Source organism: Corvus hawaiiensis, chromosome 11 (assembly GCF_020740725.1).
Source record: "Corvus hawaiiensis isolate bCorHaw1 chromosome 11, bCorHaw1.pri.cur, whole genome shotgun sequence".
Classification (NCBI taxonomy): domain Eukaryota; kingdom Metazoa; phylum Chordata; class Aves; order Passeriformes; family Corvidae; genus Corvus; species Corvus hawaiiensis.
This window is the reverse complement of record NC_063223.1, coordinates 11,771,753-11,798,894: the sequence shown is the minus strand read 5'-3', so window position 1 is coordinate 11,798,894 and position 27,142 is coordinate 11,771,753. Positions and strand designations below refer to the sequence as shown.

The window sequence follows — 27,142 nt, the reverse complement described above, 5'->3', positions numbered from 1 at the left end:
AGTTGTGGCTGATCAGGGAAATCCAGCTGGAGCCTACTGTGCAGACCAGCATTATCCCATTTTCTGTGTGGGCTCCACATCTGTACCTGTCCTGTCTCATCTGGGGCTGGAATTGCAGCTTCCCTAAGACACAGACTACCTGGGGAGATAAGTCTATGGAGAGTCTTGTTCAGTATACTCCTGATCATGACTGAGGCTCTTAGATGGTGACCGTACAGGTAATTGACTAATAGATCATGGTGCAGTTTCTAGATATACATACAATGAAATACACGTACTGTCGACAGGAATTGATGTGTGTCCATTGCAGTGAAGCTGTGAAGATTATACCAAACATATGTGTGTGCTTTGGCGCTGAAATACTATGAAAATTGAGCCATTTGGACATAAATTTGAGATAATGGCTCTTCTGTGATAGAAGTCTGGTTGTCTGCATTATTAAACTTACATTAATAAGCTGGAAAGGAGTGAGGTGCTAGTGGAAATCAACATGTAATATCAGTATTACTTGTATTTTTGTACAGTAAAATGTACAAAAGCATGGTGCATGTTCCAGTTCACTATCCAGACCAAATGAAACGAACTCACCCTTGCCCAGCAGTAATGCTAAGGTGTGTTTTCTGATAGTTCACTTTTCCCCTTCCCCTCCTGTTTGTTTTCTAGGAGCAGCTGTCTCAGGTCCTTGATGCCATGTTTGAGAGGAAGGTGAAACCTCAGGAACATGTGATTGACCAAGGTGATGATGGAGATAACTTCTATGTCGTTGAGCGGTAAGCAGCTGTGCCTGTAAAATATAGAGGATGTTTCTTTTCAGCTTCTTAGAAATGGCAGGGAATGTTTACTCTACATGACAGTTTCTGAAGGAAAATTATTTGTTCGGTTCAATTTTTGTGCCCATCAGCATGAGCACAGCTTAACACCAGCCATATTACATGTTGTCTCTAGAGCAGGTTCTATTTTTTTCTGAAGGAAGGAGGGGGAGAACCAGCAAAAGTAGCACTGTGGTAAGGGGAAGGGGTAGGAGATTATTTTCAGGAAGGAGAATATAGGAAATAAAAATCCATGGTAGTGGCTACCATGGAACAACCTCGACTTTATCCAATTAGTTTTGATGACTGACTTCAGAGAGAGTTGGGGTTGCTCTGCCTCTGTTGGTCGTGATTTGTATTTGCAGAGCTTAAGGTACCATTTTGGAATTTCTTGCATCAAGCAAATTCACGTCATAATTTTGGGGATCACTTATATGTACAACAGGCATATAATAGATACATGTGTGCATGGACATTTTGAGTATCTTTTACCCTTTTGAAAAGAAATCTGACTAATGTTACTTTGAATAACCATATCTAAAGAGTAATTAAGAACATGGATTTATTTCCTTCTGCACAACTGTAATATTAAACAGAATATTACTGAGTGATTTATAAATGTCTGTTGGAACATGATCTTAGCAAACTGCTTTTGGTGCACTGTTATCTTGCTTATCACTGAAATAATGGCACCATTAATATTGTATGAAATGCTTTCAAAGCAGGTCTTCAAGACAGGTTGTTGCTTTTTGAATTGCTACTTATGCTGTGTTTAAGGAATTTGCAGAAGAATTTCTAGGTTAGAAATTGTTCGTTTGAAATGATTCGTGTTCATTTTAAGGACATTCCCCTTTCTGATTAGTGTAATTACAGAACATAAGGCTGCAGCAAATATATTCCAACCATATGCCCATTCCCCTGTCCTCTGCCGTACCAACCCCTTAGCCTAAACCAGTGCCCCATTTCTGCACTCTGGTATCTTCCTCAACTGCTCTCCCTCAATCCAATCCTATGTCTTTGGCTAGGCAGGCCAAGTCCCTGCTCTTGCCATATTCACCAGAGAGATCAGGCTGTTACAGATAAGAGTAAGGTACTGCAGATCAGATCTTGTGGGAGCCAGAGCCACTAGTTCTGCAAAGATGAGATCTGTGCAGAACAGTGGTTCATAATTTTGAGGAAACATACACTCGGTTTGGCAGCCTCTCAAAAATGTTAGATACCATCAGTCTATCTTGATTTATTTCTGTGCAAGGCTCTTATCCTGTTGGTTATCAAAAGCTCCCTGCTATGAGTTTTAGCCTAAAATGAGGAAGTGAAATGGAACCTTATCTTAGATATTCAGGTAAATGCTTCTATGGTCTCTGTTCTACTGATGTAATGTTATTCCACAACAGGTTTTTTCTGTCAAGAGATAGTTGTGTTGGTTTTCAGGCTTTTAGGTTTTTGTTTTGTTTTATTCCCAAGTTAAAAGTATGTGGCAGAAAGGTTGTACAGTGGAGGAAATTAAATTTGGTGTTGTCTAGTGACACCATAGCAGCCTTTGTGGTGAAGTAACTCGGCTGTAACTCTTTTGTTGGCTATTTGGTTATTAGGAATAACTTCTGCAGTTAGGAATTTTCAGTCCCTTCTCCCTTTCCAGTCTTCCTCCACCTCCCACTCACTTATTTTTTCATGCAAAAGAATAGCAGAATACTGGACCTTATGGAAAACCACAATATTTCCACTTGTTTGCAAGTGCAAGTTCGGAGGACTCTGGCTCTTTCATGAGTAGGCATGTCTTGTTACTCCCAAGTAATTAATGCCTAAATATTCCTGAGGATTGGTTTCTTTCTGTCTAAATGAACAGTGACTTTGTGTTCTGGCACAGGCCTTTTTTTCCTTGTGCTTGCAGTACTTCCTCACCAGATGGCTCGTGTCAGTGTCTTTCGCCATGCACAGAGGGGCAGCAGGCAGGGCAGGTGCAGCCTGAGGATGCAGCAGGTGTTTAGTGCCCTCTGCATGGAGGGGAGAGCTCAGAGGAATGTGCTGCATGGCTGAACATGGGATGCTCATCACTGCTGAGGAGGCACCTGCTGGGTCTGTGCTGATGGACCAGTCATCACTCAGGTGGGGCAGCATTGGCCTCTGCTGTCTCTTGGAACAGACTGATCTACAATCTTGCTGAGCTGCTTTTTTGCTTTTTTTTTTGCCTGAGGGTTTTATATTTTTTCATGTCAGTACTTTTCACTTGAGTCCTTGGGCTTGTAATGATTACCATCTCAACAATTACACTTTGGTCTGTTTTTATTCTTCTTATCTTGCAGGGCTTTAGCTCATGGACTCTCTCACAGCTCAGCAACAGTTTTCTCAGTAAAGCTGAGCCAAGGTCACCCAGTGTTGCCTCACCAGTTTAGTCCTTGGGCTAAAGACAGCTGAATGCTTGACTGAAGGTTACGTGGCTATAGTTATTTGGAAATAAATGGCACTAGTAAGTGACTTTCAGGCTGAAAGATGGGGAGAAGTTGTTGTTGCTTTTGCTTAAGGTGCTCACATCTGGCTCTTCCAGATCGAAAAAACAGCTCTGAAGATTGTTGCCTCTGGTGCCTCTCAGAGAATCATTAACTAGATATCAGACATTACAAGAATTAGTGACACTTTCCATCGACACTAATCCTTTTCTAGTTTACTTTTAGTATGCTGCTGGTTTCTTACTCTCCTAGGTGTGAGTAAGCAGTAGAGTATAAGAGGTGTCTGCTAGGATTGTTACAGTCTCATGTGCCTGCCTTCCTCACCTTCCTCACCTAGTACCATTTCTGGTCATTCTTTTTCCTTTTTCTTCTTATGTGCCTGGTGATGTTGTGGGATATAATACTATTTCTTCTGACAAAGATCTAAAGTTGTCAGGAAAATTATACCTGTATTCAGTTGCTTAAAGCCAGGAAGGTGTTCCCTACCTGCTTTTCTCCTGGGCATGATACATTTTGTGAAGTGTCTTAAGCCAGTGGGTAGTCCCTGAACAATCTTTGTTGCCATAGCTAAGAATTAATCAAGCCTACTCCAACCGTATTTTTAATTTATTCTTTAAAGCCCCAAGCATGACAGTCCTGAAGGTGTTACAGACGCTTGTTTGACTTTCAAAGGGCTAGCTTTCTGTGCACAGCTTTTTTTTTTTTAATAGGCAGTTCCTGTGGTGTAGTTTGATGCAGATTTGTGTCTTGACTTCTGACTCGCTGTACTTGTACCTGCACTTCATCAGAGTAATCTTTTGATTCTTTGTAAATTCTGGAATAATGTTCTCTTAACTTCATTATAATGTAGGAAGGGTGCCTTTCATTATTCTTTGTAAATTCTGGAATAATGTTCTCTTAACTTCATTATAATGTAGGAAGGGCAAGGGAGGCCTTTCAAATTTTAACAGGTTACAGCTGGGTATGAAAAAAGTGCAAGGAGATTTCCGGTGGCTGGACATTTCCTCTTGATCTGTTCAGAGATCTTGGCTGGATATCAGAGGGTTTAGAGCATCTTGGGGTTATGATATACCCCAAGCTGAGACAAACCCATAGTAGCAAGTGAGCAGTTGGATTGAGTGTGTCCCAAAGGTCCTGCAGCAATGCTGTCACTGAGAAAATGGGTAGAGATGGATCTGAGTCACTCTAAAGAGGCCTCACTGGGTAACACACATGCTGTGAAATGTCACTCTTTAAAGATGATGAAACTACTTCTCACCCTGGCCAGAACAACAACATCAAAATACTGTGCAGAGGAAACCGAGTAGATCCTGCCCCTATCTATCCACAGTGAAATGCTTTATTAAGAGACAATTATGGTGAAAATAGTGTAGATAGAAGCAGGCGAGAATCAGGCAATTGGAAAGCTCAAAAAGTTTCATCTCACACAGCAATAAAAGGACCATTTGCATAACAGCAAAAAGCTGTTTTCAAGATTTGTACTGGAATGTTGTCTAATAAAAAGTGTTTATTCTGTTGTTTTCCAGAGGACTGTATGATATTGTTGTAGCAAAAGACAACCAGTCTCGCTGTGTGGGCCGCTACGATAATCACGGCAGTTTTGGGGAACTGGCATTGATGTACAACACTCCTAGAGCTGCCACCATTATTGCCACAACAGAAGGAGCCCTTTGGGGACTGGTAAGGAGAGGAAGTTGCTCTTACATGCATAATATTTTAAGCAGTAACTCACTGTGTCCAGAGCTTCTCTTGGTATGGCTCCTCTGCTCATAGGTATTTTATCAGGATCTGCTATCTCATCTCCTGGCATGATAGATCCATTGTGCAAATCTTTTTGGCTGACTTGCTGGAACAACTTGTCTGTAAAAACTATATCACTAGTTCTATCTGTCCCTTTATAGTTTTGCTTTTGCTGTAATTGTGGCTTTTGTTAGAGGGGAAAAAAGCCTCCTGGTTTTGTTTTCATCCTGCAGAGGACAGTGGAGGCATTAATGCACTTTTTTTTGGGAGGAGGAAACAATATCTGAATGATGTCCTTTATTTTCAACTCACCTTCCTACCGTTTTGTCTCTTAATGGAATGGGAAGGTGTTACATATCTTCTTGAGGATGTTAGTAATTTGAAGAGGTCAGAAAACTGCCCAAAGCTTTGTTTTCCTTCACAATAAACTATCATGATGTTTCTGGTCCCTTTCTGTTACCTTGGAAGAGGCTCTTGGGTCAGCATGACCTATGAGATACCAAGCTAAATGATGGTGTTGCTTTGTCTCTAGCCCAGCAGTGCTGAATGTGAAGCTGTAGCCATTAGTTTCCTTTTTTAGTTCTTTTCTCTGCACTATTTGGATGGGATTATTTTCCCAGTGCTCTCTTACTCATCTGTGAGGGTTGGCATAAGTGGATTGTGCGATCAACCGAGCCTTTGAAGCAAACAAGTGTTGTGTGCTGTCTGTGTGCCCTGGGCTCCTCGGCAACTATCGCTGGGGGTTGGCTGTGTGTTGTGACCTTGATTGTAGGACTGATAGGCTGTTACACATGGCTGTTTATGCAATCTCAACGCTTGCTGGGAGATCTGACTTCTCTTTTATTTGTGAGGTGAAAGAAAAGAGTTTGGTAAATCAACCAGGGAGTAATGTCAGAATCTCATTTCTGGAAGAAGACAGAACAAAGCAGCTAGCTACAAACTAGCTCATTTATAAAAGGAAGAAAATGAGAAGATGATTCTTTGTTCCAGTTTGCCTTTGAAAAGAACTGCATAAATTGGGTTAATTTTGGATTTAGTTTTTCTGTGATTATGTTCTATTAATTAGCAAGGTGTAGATGAACAGGGACCTCTTGCTAGTCATCTGTTATGTGAACATTTTATTAACTAAGGCTGCATTTTGCTCTCAAACTTCAGTTATTTCTTCCAGTTATTCTGTTTGTTGCCATGTTTTATTGTACTATTTTGTCCCTGATGTAATTTAAACATATTTTTATTAGTCTGCAGAAGTTAGAAGAAATTGCTAAAGCTCTTTGGTTATGTGCTGTTTGGGAAGTGTGGATTACTCCTGCTGCATTGCAGGCTTAGGCCAACAGAAATCTGGAAGGCTCAGCACAAAGCAGTTATCACAGTGGGTCCCTTCTGGAGGAGGGAAGCATCCTCAGCCTTTGCTGCTGAATGTGTCTGGGGGAACCTCACTACCACACATGCTGCCTTCACATACTGCCTTCACATACTGCCTTCACGGCTTGGCTTTTTTTAATTCAAATACTGCTGCTTCTCCTCCCTCACTGATACTCTCAAGCAGGTGAATTCTGATTTTTTATGCTTTTACAATCCCCCCACTGTTTCTGCATCTTTCTGCTTCTCCAAACAAACGTTTGAAGAGACTTTTACCACTGAAAAATGCCTTTAAAAACTGAAAAATCCCTTATGCTTTATCATCTCTTGTTCTCCTTTGGATAACAGTAATACCGCCCTGCCTTTCATCTTCCTCACCCTTCAATTTTAAAGTTCCACTGGTATCACCTCTGTTAGTCCTTATTACACGTATTTGCAGCATGCATCCCTTAAAAATATCCGCTTACTTGAAAATACCTCTTCACCTCAAAATGCTGCTGCTTAGGTACCAGCTGATGGTTTTGGGAAGCAGAGGAACGGCTCTTAGGATGTTTCTACTAACTGTAGGTTTTTTGGTACCATTTTCCTAGCCAAATTTCTGCTCCTTTCCTCTGACTTCCTGATTTTTACACTTACGGCCCCACCTGTGCAAGGCAAACCGCAGCTCTGGCTAGGTTCATGACCCTGCGCGGATCCAGACGGGGCAGACGCTATGAGAAACACCTGGTGGGCAGGTGCCCTTCCCTTCGGGCTGTCCGTGCGGCTCGGTTGCAGCTCTCCCGAGGCCGTTCGGGCCGGTGTTTGCCGGGGCCGGTGGCGGCGCTGTCCGGGCGGTCCCGGGGCGCGCTGTTGCCGCTGGGCCGCGGCGCTCCCGAGCCCTCGGGCCCGGCCGGGCCCCGGTGCGGCGCCCGCAGCGCCGCCCTGTGGCCGCGGGGCGCGGCGGGGCCGGGAGGGGGATTCTGCCCCGCGTTTGCGCTTCACGAGCGCACCGAGCCGTTCTTCCTTGCGGGCAGCTGGCACTCAGGAAGCGGTCCTTCCAGAAGCCGGCTCTTGGATCTGAGACGGTGGAGTGAACAAGCATGCTGCTGTTTCATATTCGGTTCCTGACCTGTTTGAGACCCGTATGAATCTCCAACTTTTGCCTTCTGTGACTCAAGTAGAGAAGAATCCAATTCAGACTTAGTTCTGCAGCTGCCTTAACAAGTGCTGGAAATGCCAGTTTACAAGTGCTGGAAACGCCAGTTTACAAATGCTGGAAATGCCAGTTTTCACTGGCTTCAGCAGGAAGAGCCAAACCTCTTCATTTAATGCAGATGCATGAAAGATATATTACCAAACAGGCAAACAAAACCCCAAAACTCAACCCAGAAAAACAGTATAAGATAGAATAAAAATTGAATTCCTAAATGGTTGTCTGAGAAGGACCAGGTCTTACAGCTCCCTGTTTTTCAGTTTGTTATTGCCAGAAGTACTCTAACAGGAGCTGTTGCAGTCACTTTTGGTATCACTTTAGCAGCTGCTTTCCCAGCCCTGGTGTTTGCTGTAAATACTCGTTCACATTTGTCAGTTCTTTAAACAGGGACCATTTCAGTGAAGAGGAATAATGTATTTCTCTGTGCTGTTTCTTGCAGGATCGGGTGACGTTCAGAAGAATTATACTGAAAAACAACGCGAAGAAGAGGAAGACATATGAATTATTTATTGAGTCTGTGCCCCTTCTTAAATCCTTGGAGGTAAAACCTCTCAGAGACATCTACATCAAATTCTTGCATTAGCAGTAGCTCCAGTCAGTATTCCTGTTATATCAGAAACCTGTCATTTTTGCTCAGAACAAAATATTAAGTGCTGATTTGGTATCACATAGATTATACAAATTAATTTGTATTGCTGAAATTGTTTTGTTAATTTGTGTAATATATGATACTAAAGCAGCACTTAATATTTTGTTCTGAGCAAAAATTTGTATTGCTGAAATTGTTTTGGTTTTTTTTTCCCCAGATCCTTTAATCATGGTAGCAATTTGCTGATTTTTATCTCAGTCTGATTTTTTTCAAGTTCTTTACACAAACCCCCCCCCCCCCCCCCCAAAACAAAAAAACACCTATATGTGTATCAGGGAACAGGTATCAAAGTGTAGTTTGGAACTCAGGGCTGTGGTTTCCTGTGAGGGTGTGATCCTGAAGTAAGGATACAGTCACTGGGATATTTGGCCTTTATCAGCCAGAAATGGTTTTAAATTTGAGACAAAGGTGTGGGCTGTGGTTGTCTTGCTTTAAGCTTAACTGATATTCAGGAGTTAAACTGCTAAAGGGAAGCACTGCTACCTGGGAACACAATGACACTGTCCTGTTGGGGTGTGTGGTGCCTGACTTTAGGAACAGTGTGTAAATTGTCACTTCCACTGATTACCCTGTATTGTCAGAGGGCTTTTGGAACTGACCAGTTTGTTTTGGCATTACTCTGTCTTTGCCTTAAACCATAATTTAACTTTTCTTTGTTTTCTTATAATAAGAAAATCTTTTCCAGCATTAATCTTTAGTATTTGAGCTCTTAATCCCTTTGGGAGAAGATTACAAAATTGTGAAGTGTCATTAGGTGTGAACAACAGCCTCTACTATGTATTATTTTGGACATATGTTGTAGCTGTGGAAGGGGTAGATTATACAACACCTTCTCTCTCAGTGCCTGGCTTAAACTGGTTCCATCAATGTGACTTTTTTTGAGCACAGAAATGACTCAAATATTTAAAGATACAGAAAAATAACTCATTAGCACTGGATGGCTTTTTGCATGACACATTTCAGTTGAATCATGCATGGACCAGAATTTGATTTCTCAAACATAGGCAAGAGGAAGGTGCATTTGGGGAATGAATGGATTGATTACAACTGAATCATCTGCTGAATTTTAACTGTTAGGATTTTCTTCCTTTCTTGGTATGATTTTTTGCACTGCTCTGAAGCAATGAAATTGTTTTGCGGGGTTCTAAATAGGTGGTGGGAAACACTGGAGATAACTCTTATTTCCCCCTTCCTGTTTGTGAAGAGTCAAGCATGTTTCCTGGCATGCCAGGTGGGGCCTCCTGCCCCTGCTGCTGGGCATCCCACTGCAGGGCCTGCCGACAGTTCACAGCCCTTGTCCTTGTCATGTCACCTTCCTGGAATGAGTTCTTGGACACAATTCCTCCTACACACATGTTCAAGTATATGGTGGTTAAAATATTTAAAAAAATGTTTTGCTGGTATTTCTCATTTAAGTTTGTTCTTAGGAAGTTTATAACATTTTTTCTGAGTGTTTTCTTCAATTTTCAACTGAATCTTAAAGAAAATTATTTTTTCCCCCCTCCCCTTTGCTCTAAACCAGCCAAATCAGGTACTTTTTAACGTGGGGGGTAAGACAAGCACAGGGGTGGGACACTAGATCATTTTATTTCCCTGTTGATTATGGTTGTCTTGAGACCTGTGTTGCAGTACTACAACAATGTCATTTTGGGGCTGTATTTATAAATTTTGTGTTTGTGTGTCTAGTGAGTGCCTGTTCATTTCAGGAGGGGTCATAGAGATTCAGGAGAGTTCATAGAGATGAACTATAATTGATTATTATTTTTAATTTTCCTCTTTGTTCTAGGCATCAGAGCGAATGAAGATAGTGGATGTTATAGGAGAGAAGGTGTATCAAGATGGGGAACGTATCATTTCTCAGGTACTTGAAATCTAAACTTCTCTTTATCATTCTCCTTTTTTTTTTTCTGTTTGGAATTGACTTGCAGAGTTCTATTACTTGGACCAACTTGGCATTTATTCTTTTAATATTTCTCATTTATTTAAACACTTCTTGAATGTTTGGGGAATGGACAGTATGTATTTTGCTGCAAATTTATTCTATTACTTTAGCTTTTGGGTATGTCTTCTCTCATCTATGTTTTATAAGTAGTCTTTGCATGGATTCAAGATGAGTGTGCCTTCAGAAGCTGAAATTAAATGTCTATGCAGTTTTCCATGAAATCCCCCATCTAGAGTTTTCCTAGGCCCCTATGACCAGAAAAAACAAGGAGTCACTAGCTCTAAGAAACTGTCAGGGTTAATTGAAACCATTGTTTTTCCTTGTGCTTTCCTGAGGTATTTCAGTGGTGTGGTCTGGCTTCAGTTGACATCCTTTGGTGGCTGGTGAATGTTTTGTCTGCTGCAGTAGATCAAGGCCAGGGAAGTGGAACATGAAGCTGGATGAACTCAAGCTATGTGATTTTTTTTTTTGGCTGTGACACAAATAACTTTTTGGAACACTGTTACTGATGAAATACTGTAATTTTGCATCAAGTTTAGCTGTGGGTTGCTGTGTTGTAAAAGTGCTCTAGTTCAAGTAGAAGTTAATGCAAGAAAGGCTTACCTGAAACTGCAGATTTGGTTACAACGTTGTTCTTGTTGTATAGACAGAATACGACTCCTTGATAGTGTCTTGAATAATTGATCTTAATTATCTTGAATGTCAGATAACTGAATATAGGAAACAGGTTTGCTGATAACTGTCAAATTACTTCACTCCAAAAATATCCTCAGTTTTTAAAGTTGAAACTCTTGTTGCTTGAGACCCTGAGAAAAGTGAACTCTCAGCAAAATCAGAGCTTATAAATCAGTCTCAAAACTGGGAATTCACACCATCAGTGATCCAATTACACAATTGATTTTCATCTTTTTTAATAACTGAATTAAGGACAAAGATGTAATTATCCTTAAAAGGAGAATTAATAGTTTGGGTAGGTCTGGGTGATGGTAATACACTGTTAGAGACGATGGAATTCTGTGCTTGGAAAAGATATGATAACTCTTACATTACACCAGTTGCATCAATACCAGGAACTTCTTTTCTCTTGTGAGTAGTTTTACATTTTAATTACCTTTCTGGAATTTGACCCTTCAGTTAAGGGCAGTAAGCTTTAAAGCACTTGAAAATTGTTAGTAGTGTTATGAGGGTGTCTCCCACTCAGTTTGTTTCCATTCTTTTTAAAAACAAAGTACTCTTTCAGTAGTTACTCTTTCAGAAGTTATCATAGAGCATTAGTTCATGCTGTGATAGTTGGCAACGGTGAATGAAAAGTTTGCACTGGATGACTTATGACCATCCCCAGGAAGCTTAGCTAAAGGCCTAATTTTTTCTATAACTCCATGTTTAAATCTTACATCATCTTCTCCCAGCCCATATTTCATACTCCAGTCACAACCATTTCTCTCCATCCTTCCCATCACATTTATCTCCTTGACCACTTGACTTAATGTCAGATTTCTCTCTCTCCTCACTTTGTTTCAGGTTTTTCTGCTGAGCTGCTCCTGTTCCCTTATCAGTCCCTTTTCCAGCCTTTGTCTCCCTGAAGCCTTTAGTCTCTTTGCTTTTGGTTTGTAGCAGGAGGCATGTTGCAGATCTCCACTCTGAGTTCCCGCCCTATGCCAGGCCCACAGGGGCAAATACAGAGGGAAAGTCCTTTCTGTCACAGATAAAACTTTAAAATTATAAAGTGCTGGTGAAGCTATCCAGAGCAGATGTAAACTGGGATCACTTGAGGATTTGACACATGATGAGGTTGAGAGAGATGTGAAAAATGTTCCAGAACCTCTCACAGGATGACAGAAGAGTTGAGGTTGGGAGGGACCCCTGGAAGTCACCTTGTCCAACCCCTCTGCTTAAGCAGGGCCACGGAGAGTTTAATGGAACCTTCTTCCTGCTGAAAGAAACACAGTTGCTAAAACCCTGTTTTATTAAAATTTGCTTCTGGAATTTCTAGGTTCTGCTTAGTTTCACTGACTATTGCCTACTTCCATTGGGATCAGAAGATTTGCATTTAAGTGATTTTGCTATATATCATCAATCTCCTTTGTGTTTTCCTTTTCTCCTGCCCTCTTACTGAATGATGTGCACTAATAGTTCCTTCCCTGTGGGCTCCTCTGGTATATTACCCAACCAGTCACCTTTTAATGTTAAGAATCTGAGTGTTTGTCAATTCTAGCAGATTTCTGCAGAAGACATAGTTCAAAGTGAATGCATTAATACCATTTATGCATACTTTCACAGTCAAGTAAAAAAGAATTTATTTTACCTTTTCTTCTTCACAGGGCGACAAAGCAGACTGTTTTTACATTGTAGAATCTGGAGAAGTAAAAATCTTGATTAAAAGCAAGGTGAGATCAAATTGAGTGATTAGGCTTTGTATTAATCAATCCCTGATTTGACTGATTAATACAAGAGATGTGAAAAAGTCCACCCTGAGTTATTTTAACATATATTTATTATGTTGATCATCATTATTCATGTGATGTAGGTTGTAAACTCCCATATCCGTTCTGAAGCAGCCAGAAGTCATTTTACTGAATTGCAAAGGTCTTTTGCTTCTGTCTGCTGCTCTGCAAGCTAACCTGATACATTCTCCCTGGCCTTAAGGTTGGAGATGAAACTTTTCTTCCATGATTATAGAAGATTGCACATTACAAAACGTGGGGTCTGTTATCTCTAGTGACACACTAGATGTTGGCATTTGAATGGATCTCTGTACAGTCTGAAGCAGCCAGGGGAACAGCCTGTGGTGCATGATAAAGCCTGTGTTAGGCTAGGTAACAGCAGTTCCCAAAGCTGTAGCAGTAGATACCTGCCAGTCTCAAAACTTGTGGGCTGGCACGTGTTTTTCTTACCAAGCTTCCAATTGAACATGTTGTTGAGGTGTTCCACCATGACTTGGGAGCAGCTAGGTTAAAGACCTGAAACCAAGGAGCTGTTGTACATGTGTAAAGTATCTGGGATTAACTGCAGCCTTGTACAAGGACAGAACTGTGTGCAAATAATGAAACTGCACTGTTTGACAGACTATGACGAGTAAAGAAGCTAATCAAGAAGTGGAGATTGCCCGGTGTCACAGAGGGCAGTATTTTGGAGAGCTTGCACTTGTTACCAACAAACCGAGAGCAGCCTCTGCCTATGCTGTTGGGGAGGTCAAATGTTTAGGTAAGCAGATGGTCTATGTTTGTAGTCATCCTTTTCTGTTCTTTGCTTGTGTCATGGTCCGTGCTTGAGTGAGCAGCCATTCAAAACCCAGCAACTGTTTGGTAATTGGCAGTCAGATTCCAGAAGCCAGGAGCATGGGCTGGAGTGGAGCTCCAAGTGGAAGTTGCTTCCTCATGGCAGATTCTCTATTTTCTCTGTGTGTGGCCTGTACTTGTCACACATAGCCTTTAGGTCATCTTTTAATATCACTGTGGGGTGTATTTGGCTTCTGTATTTATCCTTGAGATCAAGTTTCTATTTCATTAATCTTGTTTCTCCAAATAACAGTACAGAGGGAAATCAGAAATGTGATTTCTGTTTCTGTTGAATGAGGTTTCTGTTGAAGCCTCAGCCCTAAGTGGGTTCAACTGAAGGTCTGTGTTCTGAATTCAAAAACCAGATTGGTATTTGGTATCCTTTTTGACACAGTCTTGTTCTCACCTCTGTTCCATTACAGTCATGGATGTGCAAGCATTTGAGAGGTTGCTTGGACCCTGCATGGACATTATGAAGAGGAATATAACACATTACGAGGAGCAACTGGTGGCAATGTTTGGCTCTAGCATGGACCTGATGGATCCAGGGAATTAGGCACAGGGTACCTCAATGCCTTCTTAGTTCAAGACACAGAAAAGCCTCCTATCAGCAACACAACTCACAAGGACAATGGACACTACGGAACAGTTACTTCTGCTGTTTTCTTGGGCATTTTAGAAACCATAAACAAGTCTCAGCACAGATGGATTGCTCACTCCCTGCCTCCACTTTGCTGCTGATACTTCATTATTAGACCTAGATTAAAGATGATTCTAACCCTATGTTCACTTGGTTCAGAATGGCATCTGTCCAACAGTTCAAGTGCCTGATACGAAACCCAAAGTGTGCAAGATATAGAAGCCTCCTTCCTTCTGGATGTTACTGTTGGGATAAATTGTCCCATCAGATTCTGTAGTGGGAGGTTGCCTGTTCTGCAGAGGCGGCCTGTGGAATACAAGCCTTTTACAGGCTGATTTCCCTCATCTGATGCTTTCCTTACACAATGTCAAATTTGCTTTTAATTGTAGCATCTGGGTTTGAAGTTAAAGTATCAATGGAACCAATGAATAAGATGGCACTGAAGTTTTGGTCCACCTGCTGAAAGGAGCAGGTAATAAATATAGAGAGCTCTTTAAACCAAGTAAACTGAGCTGGAGACATGGGAGAGTCTGCTTAGCAACCAGATGCAGAAAATGTATTTTAAGTGTTTTCTGAGCAGCAAAGAAAATTGGTTTACTCTATGGTGTCCAACAAAGTGCAGTGGTTCAGATCAAATGGCCTGAAGGTGTCATAATTGTCATCTCCCCAAATTTGCTCCTTGTTCCTGACACTAAGTACATTTTATGGTGGTGAGATCACAATATATGACCTTCTCTTGCTTACAGAGATCCTTTATACTGCTACATTTCCCAGGGTGCAGTTGTTGACTGGGTCAGTTTTAAAGCTTTTTAAGGAGGTGAATGTTTTGTAATTTAAATGAAGACTACTTCTGCACTTGTTTGCAGGAGCTTCCCCTAGTCCTAACATTTCACAGTATTTTAACTTCATTAGACACTTGATTGCTTCCAAATATCACGTTGATTTGCCATACTTTTCAAAAGTTGGCAACATTTGACTTTGTAAAGCAAATGTCTTTGCTAACTACGCAGTTGGTGTGTTTGAGGAGTCTTTTTGGTTTAGGTGATAACTAAGCTAATGATCTAAAATACCTGTTAAATTTGCAGCATTTATTAGGTAGATTCTGTTTCAATAGCTTTAAGGACCTTAATTGGCATATGGCTGAGATTTTATCAGGGTATTATCTAAATAAGAGTCAGACCATAAGAAGGACATTTTTATGGTGTACAAATAGAATATATATATTAAGACATTGAATTTGGAGGTAATAAATCTAGTAACCCTTTGAGTTTGCATTCTTCCACAGGTCATGCAAAACATACTGGTGTTTTATGGGGTTATAAAATTTTAATTGTGAATAGTAGTGTAACAGAACCTGCTCTTTTTATTCACGGCCATGTAAGCAAGAATGGAAGGATGCTAATCTTGAATTCCTGCTTTTAATTATTACAGTGGACATTTCTCTAAGACATGAGATGCTTAGCATCACAGAGTTGGTTTCTGGACACTTTTTTCCCCATACTGGATGAGCTTCTCCCATTTCCTGCAATATGAGTAAGATGGAAAGTTGATAAATTTGAATGACTGTTGTCCAGTTACTGTAATTGCAGTCATATTTTTATATAATGCAAATGATTTGTAATGGACACCACTGAACTTGGTGTTTCCATATTATTAAAGTCCTGGTCGTGATGTCTAGTGGCTGTTCAAACTGCATGTATTTTAGAACAGTGAATTTCCCTTGCTTTCCTGGGCTGTTTCTTTGTCATAAATTACAGCCAAAGAAGCAGCAGGTACTTTTCACTCATGCTTCGAAGGTTTAACACCAAAGACAAAAATAATTGTTTTCATCACAGAATTTAAAAAACCAAACAAAACCCAAACCAAACCAACAACAAAAAAAAAAGACTAAAAAAAAGAAAAAAACCACTCATCAGCTCCTTGCAGTGATAGCAGATACAACTTTAAGATACTTTGGGCTCCATGACAAAGGGTGTTTCTGAAGCCAGCTTGTGACTGTCCTGTGAACCAAACATGAACTGGTCTCTGAACCAGCCTGAGCTTCTGTGCTGCCTAAACTGTCATGTGAGCTAAAGAGAAACTTGCTGTGAATAATCACCAGCTGGCCTTTGTTGCTCCCAGGCAGAATATCCTCTCCTTTATCCAGAGGAGACTGGCAGGTTGGGCTGTCTTACAGATGGATTCTGGTTCTTAATGCCTTCGGTTCTGTGCAGGACAGGACTGTAACCTCAGCACAGGCAAACACAGGCAGTTGTTCCGAAGCTTAACCAAAAACCAGGCAAGGCTGATGTCAGATTCTTGAGATACTTCTGCCTGGAAGGCAGGATTTGATGGCTTCTAAAATTCAAAGGAAAAGATGAGAATATAAAATCAAAAGATTGGGATCCCATGTGAACAAGAACAAGCTTTTGAAATTTTACCTTTCTCTGGGCTCCCTGGAGCAATGGTATACTGGGCAGTGCCATCCTGCATCCAGGGTCCGTGCAGCATCATTCCATGGTGTAGAGAGGCAGCTGACTTGGAGCTGATCCATTTAAGAATGATAATGTGCAATGTGCCTGATTAGTTTAGTCTAGTTTAACCAGCCTGTTTATACAGTTTTGGAGCATGAAGGTAGTGAAAGAAGCTTTGGTGAGATACTCAATATTGCCAGGAATCTGGTTAGAGCACCAGCAGTGAGCAAAATTGGGCCATGTGCGAGTGCTGATACCAAGTCCAGGGAGCGAGTACAGCACCTATCTGTGACCATCTGCCCCATCCCTGTATCTCAGCTCATTGCTTTACACTCTGTTCATTGCAGTTGTTACTGAGAATAAGCCCAGGTGTTTTGTTACCGCTCAGTGTTCAGTAAATCCACCACAGAGTCTCTGAAATTGGCACTAAAGAGGGATTTAGTTTTTAATAAAACAACTCAGCAGCAAAGTGGGCACAGAGGATCATGTTCTCGGGGCTTAGAGGAAGACAAATCTCCTGTTTGTGATTCCCTGCTTGTGATTGTTGTGAAGTCAGTGAGAGGAGCTTTCAGTGGTTAAATATCCTGGCACGTGGTATTTCTGTCTAATGTCACAGCACAGGTTTGACAATGTAAAAGAAGAAAAAAGGGCAGAAGTGCTCTTTTCTTAGAAATAAAAGTGCAAAACTTAAAACTTTAAAAACAAAGTGCAATTTTGCACAGAGGGCAAAAAACCTCCGAAACCCCTTTGAATGTCACTTCCATTCTTTATTTTCCGTTGGCTGAAAGCAGACTCTTGTTCTTGACTTGTATTTGTAAACTAGTCTTGCCAAAATACAAACACGTTGGGTTTTTTCACTTCAGATAATTTTTATTGTTACAGTCGTTGCTGATCATTTTAACTTTTTTCAAACCATAAATTTTATTTCAAGAGGCCTTCCCTGTGGATTCCTCCTGGCGCTCTGCAGCACTACACTGCTATTTCAAGAGGCAAGAGAAAGTCACCTCACAGGAGACACTCAACACAGCTTAGCTGGCTGGAGCTAATAATGCGCTACTAATTTTCCTCTGTGGGGCAGGAGGGGAATTAAATTCTGCATAAAGTTGCTACCTCAAGGCTCCAAGTGCTTTTAAAGGTCTTTCACTTGGGAGAATTCAATAAGACAGTTCTTAAAATTGGTCTGTTCTTTTGAGTTAAATGTTTTTTTTAATTGATTCATTGAGGGACCCTTATTTTAATTCATTTTATTTTTACTACTTGATTCTCAAAGGATGAACAGCTGCGAAGTTTGGTTCTTGCACTGTAGTGTCGAACATGAAAGAAAAATATCTGCCATATAAACATATGGTTTTAACGAGTTAAACCACTCTGGGGTTCAGCTTCACTTTTGGTTAATAAAAAACTGACCTGTTGTGTCCAGCCTTCCTGTACAGTCCTGTGTGTGCTCGTTATTGACTCGCTGCAGCTGACACAACCCCCAGCCTTACAACAGTTCCCTGGATACACTTGGAATGCCTGAGTTCCTGTTGCCAGAGCCTCATAGAGAGCAGCACTTGCCCTACTGCAATAACCAAAAGAGATTTTGTACAGCACCTGATCTCCAAGTTTTGCTGCTTGGTGATGAAATTTTACTAATATCCTAAAAGTAATACCAACTTCTGTAGGTACTGTTGGTCCCAATAAAACTGGCTGCTCTGATAAGTCTGCCAAATTATCGTAGAACTGATTTACTGAGCATTGCAATAACTGGTTCTCAGTTCCCCGGAGAAACACAGTATTCCTGAAGCTCTCGTGTTAGCCTACACTTAAAGCTACTGAATTTTATGTGGCAAGCTGCCTTTTATTTAACCTAACTAACAATCTGAAAATTACTGTGGTACATGTGAAATCGAATTTGCTTTTGCTGAAGTTTTATTTCTGAATGTCCGGTGGTTTATGTCCTGTTTTTAAGTCAGCCCAGGAACGGAGTTCAGGTGGATTGTGGTGCTAAGCATGAGAAAGTTCATGCAGGACCTTTGCACAGACTGAGCTGTGTGAAGGTGCAGGCAAAAGGTGTCCTGTGAGTTGGGCCTTGACTCAAGCACGTCATCTGTCCATTGGGCTACTGCAGTGTTACCGTGCTGGTGTCGGTGCTAATTCCTGGATAAACCTTTTGGTAAAAGAAGGGAGATTCTCTGAATTTCTTTTGAGGATGTTAATTATTTCAGCAGAGCAAACGTACTTCCATCCTTTCTGCTGTTTCTCTGGTAAGGATACATTTCACGCCAATCTTTAGATCAGGTACAAGCTACTAAAATTGTGCTATTTTATCATCTGAACAGCTGTTGACTGGTGAGGTGCAAAGACAGGCTGCCAGCGTCGTTCTGTGCACTTCTCGAGTTGTTTCAGCTGTGTGTCCTTGCAAAACCGAGGCTGGGGCAGCAGAGGCTCCTCAGTGTTTGTAACCTGGTGCCAGACAGCACCTTCAGCAGGCACTGCATCGGGACCAACACATTTATTTGGAGAAGCGAAGGAGCATCTCTGCGTGCCCGTCTCCAACAGCATGTTTGTGGTGCAGCGTGCCGTGTTTGCCTTAGTGAAGTTAAAAGCTTGCGTGCAGCACTTGGAAACACTATCTGTTCCCGCCGCTTCCCAGAGATTCGTCTCAGACTCAGACACTGCTCTCGCTCTCCTCCGTCTGCAGGGCTGTGCTCGGGTCGGTCACGGCGCGTTCGCTGCCGGGGGCCCGTGGCCCGGCGCTCGGCGGAGCGGCCACGGCTCAGGGCGGTCGGGCCGCGCCTGTGGCGGTCGCGCGCAGGAGGCGCCGCGCGGTTGCCCTGGCGACGATGACCCTGCGCGGCCGCCGTAGAAGGGGCGGGCTGGCGGCGCGCGCGGCCCGGCGGGGCGGGGAATGGCGGAGGCCGCGTTCGAGCGGCGCGTGCTGCGGCGCGCGGCCGAGCATCACTACCTGCGCGTGCGCTTGTGAGTGACACCCCCGTCCCCCCGAGCCGGGGCCCCCACAGAGCCCCCACAGAGCCCGCCTGACCCCTGTGCTCTCCGTCCTGCAGGGAGCTGCCCGACGGCGGGGCCCGGCCGAACGCCGCGCAGTTCAAGCAGCTCGTGGTGACAGCGCTGAGGGAGCTGCACGGAGAGGTGGGACCGGGACCGGGACCGGAATCGGGGTCTGTCCGTGGCCGGCGGCTCCGGGCTCGGCCGGGAGAGCCTTGCGGGAGCGGGCGGTTGCCTCCTGGAACGGCCGCTCTGGCTGCAGAGCAGTGTCCGAGCGGGGGGACAGGGGCCGAAGGAGCAGGCGAGGCAGGGTAAATGTTCTGGGTTCGACCCTCCGGTAACCGGTTACCTGCTCGCCAGCCCTCGTTCTGACTTGCTCCTAGTGAAGCTGTGCATTTCTGTTCGGTGCCCATAGTGAAGCGGCTTCAGCCATCCCTGGCAGTGCTCAAGGCCAGGTTGGACCGGGCTTGGAGCAGCCTGGCCTAGTGGAAGCGGTCTAATAGCAGTGGGGCTGGAACTGGATGAACTTTAAGGTCTCTTCCGCTCAAGCCATTCTTTGATACTTGTTTTTAAGAATTTGTGGTATTGATGCTTTTGCTGTAGAGAGGCTTTAAAAAGGGAACAACTTTGTGGATGGGAAGGTCCACAGTACTGTTTTTGTTCTGTTTATTGCTGGGTGACTTTAAGCAGGTTGCATCACCTCTGGGTCTGTGTTTCTCCAGGTGTAATGTGGAAATAAAAGTGGCTTCTAAAGAACTCTGAGAGGAAGGGTGCTGTTTAAATTCCAGTGGTGGTGTAGCTGAAACACTTGTGTGAGATTTGAGCGTAATTGTAACACCTTTAATGATGTCACATGCTGGGGGTGAAATCAGTTACTTATAAACCATGATAAGAACATAGGGTGATACTTACTAAAAACCATGTTTTTTCATAGGTTGGAGCAGCTTTGCCTGTTGATGTCTTAACATATGAGGAAAAAACTCTGTCTGCCATATTAAGAGTTATTAGCAGGTAAGGTGTAGTCAGTACGAGCTTCCATGCCATGAAAGTATTTTTCATAAGAAAATAGAACTCTTAAACTAAGAATGGCCTTTGAAGAATTAAGCCTAACTTGCAGATACGTGCATACAGCATGCAGAAAATAATTACTGGTAACTTCGTGCATCAGTACATTGTTCCTGGTTTAAACCAGAATGATTTTAATGGTTTAAGATAGGAAGGAAGCACTATTGAAGTAGTGACTTTAAATCTCTTTGTGTAGTAAAGATGAGAATAGTTACTCTAAATGGTGATGACAACTGCAGGTGATTTAGGTGATGAAGGAGCTTAAATGCACAGAGGGAACAAGAACAGGGCTGGTAAAGTGAACTTGAGGTTACAGTACATATCTCTGTGTCAAAGACAAGAGACTGCAGCCACTGCAATAATCCTTCAAGATACAGTTTTGCTGCTAGAACTCTCTGGTGAAATTATCTGCTGTTAAACTGTTAAGGTTTTGTTACTCTTTGCATAACATTTTTTTTAATTTGAGATGTCTATGCTGCAGGAAAACAAAACCCCCCAAATTTTATTAATATATTTTGTTTTCTTTTTATTTAGTGGCCTTGTCAAGCTGTGGAGTGCTCTAACCTTGCTTGGCTTCTACCAGAACAGGAGGTGTGCTTTCCGGGTGCTGCAGGTAAAGCCCTGCGGGGTTGGGTGGCTTCCCCCAGATGTCAGCTCTGGCTCTAAGCTTGGCAGGCTGCCTAAGCCTGCTGCCTTTTCATAGAAAGATGGCCTAGATGCAAAAATGCCTTGGTTTGGGAATAAAGTGCCTGTCAGTGCAGGTGTGTGGGCCTGTGTTTGAGCAGTTCTGATCTTAAAATGAATCTTGTACAATGTGACAGTAGCGGCTGTCTCATTACTTTATGGTTTCTGTCCAGTGACAAGCCTGATGTCATTAATGTATCTGCAAGAAAATAGTTTCTGGCAAGTGTTGTTCATGGCCCACATGTTGGTCCAGGTTTTATTTTCCCTACCCCACTTTTTGCCTTTCTATTGGTCACTGTCAGCTGACCTTCTTTAACAATGCATATATGAACATGCACTTCCAGAGCTTATTTTTTTCCAGAGGATGCTGCTTAATAAAATGAGTTCTGAGAATTCTTTGTTTCTGAAGCCATGGCTAGACAAAAATCTGCTCAGGCATAGCTCTAAGTTTTTAATCTAGCATATAAAAGGAAAATTTTAAGTATTTTCAACTTCGAGTGTATTTGATGGTGGGGTTTTTTAAGGCTTTAGCTGTTCAGTTTCTGTTGGTTTTTTCTTTCCCCAAACTAGACATCTCCGTTTCTACTTGCGTTATCTGGCAACAGTAGAGAATTAGTCTTGGACTGAATGCGGTTGTTGGTTCGGCTGCATGAAGAAGGAGTTCCTGGAAATGTTTCAGCCCTTCAGGCATGGGATTTCTGGAGGGATTTTCCAACAAAGAGCCTTGACAAAGCTAACATTTATCAACTCACTACTTGGACATCCCATATTTCAGAATTTACACATAAAAGTTGGAGACAAAGCTGAACTTAGCAAGGCTTTTACACAGAATGATGTAGTTACTTTTTCTTATTTAACAGGTGACACAAATCCTTTGCATTTAAATGAAGAGTTTGCGAAGAAGTCTAGGTTTGGGAGAACTGTTGTCCATGGAGTTCTGATCAATGGGCTTATTTCTGCAGTTCTGGGTACCAAAATGCCTGGTCAAGGATGTATATTTCTTTCCCAGGAGATCCGTTTTCCAGCTCCTTTGTATGTTGGTGAAGAAGTCACAGCTGCAGCAGAAGTGAAACGACTGAAGGGTTCTGTTGCACACATTTCTGTATCATGTCAGGTCAGAGAAAGTGGGAAAACTGTTATGGAAGGGATGGTGAAAGTCATGGTGCCAGAGAGTTAGAGCTGTTCATCATGTGTGACTTCAGTATAAAGTCCAGAACCAATGTACACTTGATTTTGACTCTGTCTTTTTACGTGACATCACTTAAACCAGTAAATTTGCAATAAAAACCTTTCAAAATTTCTGAAAGACAGTGCACAAACTTAACATTACTAGAACTGCATGAATATTAGAGCTTTTCCTTTTTTCACTGTGATGGATTTCACTGCCAAGGTGAAACCAACAGAGCTAGGCGCTTGCTGTGACAAAGTGGCACATTTAGACAGGCCTTTGTGCTGCCACAGTGGGAAGTTTGGATTGGTAGGGCTTACACTGGGGCTGTTCTTTCTGGTAAAATCGCAGTCCACACCAGAAAAGTTCAGTTAAAACTTGTTCCTTCTGTACAAAGCAGCTGTATTGCCAATAAGCACCAGGGGAGGGGACAGTGCTGTGGTCAACAGGCTGAACAAAAGTGGAGGTACTAACACATGAGTACTGCAAGATGTGTTGTAATCTCCATGACAGCTCCAGGTGGTGTTTCCTCTGAAACTTGCCTCCCAGAAACAGAGTGAAGGAGGCTTTTAAAAAAATATATTGTCACACCTTGTACTTACGGTACTTGTGCTCCTAAGGGAAGACAAGCAAGGGCAGATGATTTGAGTACTAACTAAATGGCTTCTATATCCTCTCTTGAGTGTGTGAACATGGATTTCCCTTTGTCCACTGAAAGTACCTTGGTAAAGTAGATTTCTGGTGAATTCATTAGTAAATCATCTGGGTTAAATTATTTTAATACTGGCATAAGATTATTGTACACTAAAACTTTTTTGGAATGACTGAGGCCATCAGGAGTAAGGCCTCCAATTGGTGGCTCATAGAACGTTCTGGTAAAGCGTCTATTATCCCCCCATCTTCTCTGCAGCAGAAATGCATTTGAAACTTCCCTTGACTCCAAATAACCTCAGAAGTTGTCTGCTATGAAGAGAGAATTTCTCCTCAACCTGTGATGAAAACTACTGGTAAAACAGCTGCACACTCTAACCCCAGCTGTTAGTGTGACACTGGAGCAGAGGGAGGGGTAATGTTTCAGGTGTTTGAATCCATGCCTTCCCTTTCCAAAGCTTGTAGTTTGGCCTGTTTGCAACCTGGAAGCAGTAATTAGGAAGAGGTTTCCTTATCTCTTGTCTGTAGGAGCTGCTTCACTTCCCGTTTCCATCTGCCTCAGGTCATTGCCTATCACTGGCTTTTGCTGGACAAAGCACTTTGTCAAAGCAGGCCCCCTCCTTACCCTGCTCTTTGTTCACCTGCCTCTCCAGGGGGGAAGTTGTCTTATTAAGTCCTATTAACAAAATTAATCAGATCTGTGCCTTACCTCCTGGGTCACTTGCAGGAGTAGTAGTCTGGGGAGTTGGGATTGCTGTTCCAGCCTGGCTGCTGAACCACAGCCACACAGTCCATTTTCCTCTCATCATGGAGCTGCAGGACAGAGGGATGAGGCTGTTCATGAACACCTGCTCCAGGTGTACAACAAACTCCAGCTCTGCAGTCTTACAACATCTTACGTGTGAGTAATTCCTGTCTATGGTGTAAAAAGAGAAAATGCAGACAGGTGTCCAACTTGTAGTTCTCAAGCACTAAGTGGTAGTATTAAAATAGAAAGTTTCTTACGCTGCTGCAATCAAAGACACATTGTGGAACTCAGTTGCTAACAACTTTAAGTCTGTGTTTTGAAAAACAACCAAACCAAAAACCAAAACCCCACAAAAAATCAACTCCAAACCCTAAAATCTAGAAATTAAGTAGAATATATGGGATATTCTAATTATTTTATTAACTACACGAAATACCCCAAAAGGTAAAGAGCAGCAAGTGTACCAGCCCTTTTAATTTTCCCGGTCTCTCTGGGAGGACCAGCAGTGTCTCGGGGCTGATCCCCCCGGGGCTGCAGCTGCTACCGCCGCTGTCGGTGCCACCAGGAGCACCGGGCGTGCAAGGCTTGTGCGGCGGGGCGACTCGCGTGCGTTGCAGCCTCCCGTCGAGCCCCTTTCCCGTTCCTGCCTGCGGGGCCGGGCCGCCTCCTCGTGTCCCCATCCCGCCCGCGGCGCGCGCTCCCGGGGCGGGACCCGCGCGGAGCGGCGGCCGCGGCGCCCCCTGGCGGCGGGCGGCGGCCGCGGCGGGCGGCGGCGCTAAGGCCCCGCGGCGGCGGTGGCGGCGCTGCCGTGTTGACAGCGGCGGCCGCGCCGGGAGCAGCCCCGGGGAAGCGGGTTGGCGGCGCCGGTTCTCCGCTCCCAGCTCCGCTATGGCCTTCATGGAGAAGCCGCCGCCCGGCAAGGTGCTGCTGGACGACACGGTGCCGCTGACAGCGCAGATCGAGGCCAGCCAGAGCCTGCACTCGCACACGGTGAGCGGGGCAGGCCGGGCCGCGGGGGCAGGCGGGAGCGGCCGGGGCGGGGGGAGGGAATGGAGGGAGCCGGTAACGGGGGGTGCCCAGGGGTGCCCGGGGTCCACGGGGCTGGCCGGGGCACGGCGAGAGCGGGGCTGGGCGGGGGCCTGCGCTGAGCCCGCGGCAGCGGGGTTGGGGGTGGCCGGGGTGGGGGGGGGGGGGGGACTGCGCCGGGGCAGTGCGGGGTGGGCTGGGGGCGGGGGGCAGCGGTGCGGGAGGCAGCGGGGCCGCGACCTCGCAGCGCGGGTTGTAGCGCCCCGGAGCCCCTCGGTGAGATGCGGCGGTGCCGCCGCCTGGAGCCGAGGGTCGTCCGGCTCCTTCGCCCCCTCTCTGTCCGCGGGGTTCCCGGGGGCAGCCGGTAACACTCCCCGGGAGGGACCGCCGGGGGTCTGCGGGGGCGGCCGCTGCGGGGTTCGCGCTGTCTCGCGTCCGCCCCGAGCGAGGCTCTGTGAGTTACTGTAATTCCTGCTTTCCTCGGGGTGTTGCAGCCTTTGGAGCAGAGATGGGCTCTGGCTGCCTCGTTTCAGTGGCTGTGCTGAAGTTACACGTGAATGGGCTGCATTTGCCTCCGGGTCCTGCCGTGTGGCTGAGCGCAGGCTGTGAAGCTGCAGAGACCCCGCAGCCCCAGCCCCACTTCTTTGCTGTGGGGAGCGGTGACACTCAGTAGAACAAGCCCTGCCATGACTTGGGTGTCACAGATTAATTCTTCTGGGATGCCTAGGACACCTGCACACTGCTTCCATAAGAATGAGAATTGAGCATACAGTAATAATCCAAATTTCATAATGTCCTGTTTGCAGTTATTTTCCACTATAAAAACTGGGTTTCCTTTTGGTATGACCAAGCAGTAGTGTGAATCAGACAACTGGCTGTCATTTCTGATTCCTGCTTTAGCTGAGAGCAAGGGATGCTGGAGAGGAGGCCAGAGGTACCTCAGCAGCAGGTATGCTAGTGGGAAGTGTGCTTTAAATGGAGAGAGAGTTTCCTTCTGTCCCTTACACAGCTCTGATTCCTGCATTGTGGATCTCTTCCTTGTTCTTTGCATCTGTTGCATACTCTTAACCTGAATGACAATAACTCTAGGTTCACCACGGGGTATACAACTAATTTACAGACTGTCTTACTAAATACTATTCATATAAATAATTCACACCTAAGAAGTGGTTTATTTTTTGTGTGAGGAACTCGCATTTACTGATGTTCTGGTCTTTCTCTGAACAGAAGTTACCTATGAGAAATTGTCTAGAGGATCTTGTGAATCTATCAGGCTGTGGCTCTCAATTGTTGCAACTCCTCTTTTTATAAGTAAGACTAAAGAGGTTTAATTTCTGGCAAGTGTAATACTTTTTACCTGTTTCAAAAGCTGAGGGATGGGTATGCCAAGTCCTGTGAGAAGTTGTGTAACTCCTAATACTCCCCAGTTAGTAGACCAGATTAACTTTCGTTAGTAACTTGTTTCCTTATTATGCTTTTTGTTAGTGCAAATGACAATAGCTTTTTGTGTTCTTTCCTTTGGTTTGCATGATTCTGGTTAGAAAAGAAAATGTCACAAAATTCTTTCAGAATGATCACTCGGCAGAACTTTTTCAATCCAGACTTCTTGTGTTGTCTTGTCTGAGGGAGTGCAATAGCAAATGTTGCTGCCCTCCATCTTTCATCTCTGTTTTCTGTTACTAAAGGGTGTGCAGAAAAAATTATCTTCTTTTCTCTGTTTTGTTCTGATCTTTTGTTAATGACATAATGCTGGAGCACCATGCCTTTTGATTTAAAATCTGTCTCTAAGATACATCTATTAGTAATTGTTTGTTTTACTGCAGAAGCTCTGTTGATAGCTGAAAGATGGCTTGAAGTGTGTGCAGCACAGATGGTTTATATAGAGCCAGTATGGGATAACAAAATACAGGAAGCCATTAACAGAGACTTGGTTTCTTACTTGATGTAAGTGGACTATTCTGTCATTTCAGATACTTCATCTTATGTCTCTGGTGTCTGAATAGTTTGCATATTGGTGGGTGATTCCATCCCTGATTTGAACTTTCCTGATTAAAAATAAGCTGCACAAATAAATACTTGTGTCTGAAAAGGTTTGTAAATAAAGCCCCTCTAAGAAATAAGGGTTGAAGTGTTTTTGTGGGGCCTGAAGACTGTATTTTACTTTGTTAAATTATAGTTAGAAGAAAGTAGGTTGTCGTTAACAGAGTGCTTTTTAGGTTTGTTCCTCATCCCACCTCAAAGCCGTATCTTCAAAAGATTTAGATCTAAAAAAGTCCTTTATCCCAAACTAAGATTTGGAGAAC

General features: G+C 43.5%; 4 protein-coding genes across 16 annotated transcripts in view; all 4 read left to right on the top strand.

The window, feature by feature from the left end:
* Positions 1 to 17,939, top strand: part of PRKAR2A (protein kinase cAMP-dependent type II regulatory subunit alpha) — a 60,906-nt gene extending 42,967 nt beyond the window's left edge. The window contains exons 5-11 of the mRNA XM_048315535.1: positions 664 to 770; positions 4,783 to 4,936; positions 7,987 to 8,088; positions 9,983 to 10,057; positions 12,460 to 12,525; positions 13,204 to 13,342; positions 13,839 to 17,939. Coding sequence (XP_048171492.1) covers positions 664 to 770; positions 4,783 to 4,936; positions 7,987 to 8,088; positions 9,983 to 10,057; positions 12,460 to 12,525; positions 13,204 to 13,342; positions 13,839 to 13,972 — 777 coding nt within the window. The 3' untranslated portion in view covers positions 13,973 to 17,939. The remainder of the gene's footprint in view (positions 1 to 663; positions 771 to 4,782; positions 4,937 to 7,986; positions 8,089 to 9,982; positions 10,058 to 12,459; positions 12,526 to 13,203; positions 13,343 to 13,838) is intronic.
* Positions 17,940 to 19,391: 1,452 nt separating this feature from the next.
* RPP14 (ribonuclease P/MRP subunit p14) lies at positions 19,392 to 21,905 on the top strand. The gene is made up of 5 exons (XM_048316184.1): positions 19,392 to 19,470; positions 19,557 to 19,641; positions 20,432 to 20,508; positions 21,097 to 21,175; positions 21,817 to 21,905. Exons 1-5 carry the CDS (start codon positions 19,400 to 19,402, stop codon positions 21,871 to 21,873), a joined length of 369 nt encoding a protein of 122 aa, XP_048172141.1. The 5' UTR covers positions 19,392 to 19,399; the 3' UTR covers positions 21,874 to 21,905.
* Positions 21,896 to 22,552, top strand: HTD2 (hydroxyacyl-thioester dehydratase type 2). The gene has a single exon (XM_048316183.1). The coding sequence runs from the start codon at positions 21,896 to 21,898 to the stop codon at positions 22,421 to 22,423; it is 528 nt and encodes a 175-aa protein (XP_048172140.1). The 3' UTR covers positions 22,424 to 22,552.
* A 2,037-nt stretch (positions 22,553 to 24,589) lies between these two features.
* PXK (PX domain containing serine/threonine kinase like) overlaps positions 24,590 to 27,142 on the top strand; it is a 67,963-nt gene continuing 65,410 nt past the window's right edge. For all 13 annotated transcript variants that reach the window (XR_007206103.1, XR_007206102.1, XR_007206101.1 and 10 more), the window contains exon 1: positions 24,590 to 24,803. Coding sequence is in view for 9 of the 13 variants with exons in the window: in XM_048315707.1 (XP_048171664.1) it covers positions 24,702 to 24,803 (102 nt within the window). In the remaining 4 variants the exon portion in view is untranslated. The remainder of the gene's footprint in view (positions 24,804 to 27,142) is intronic.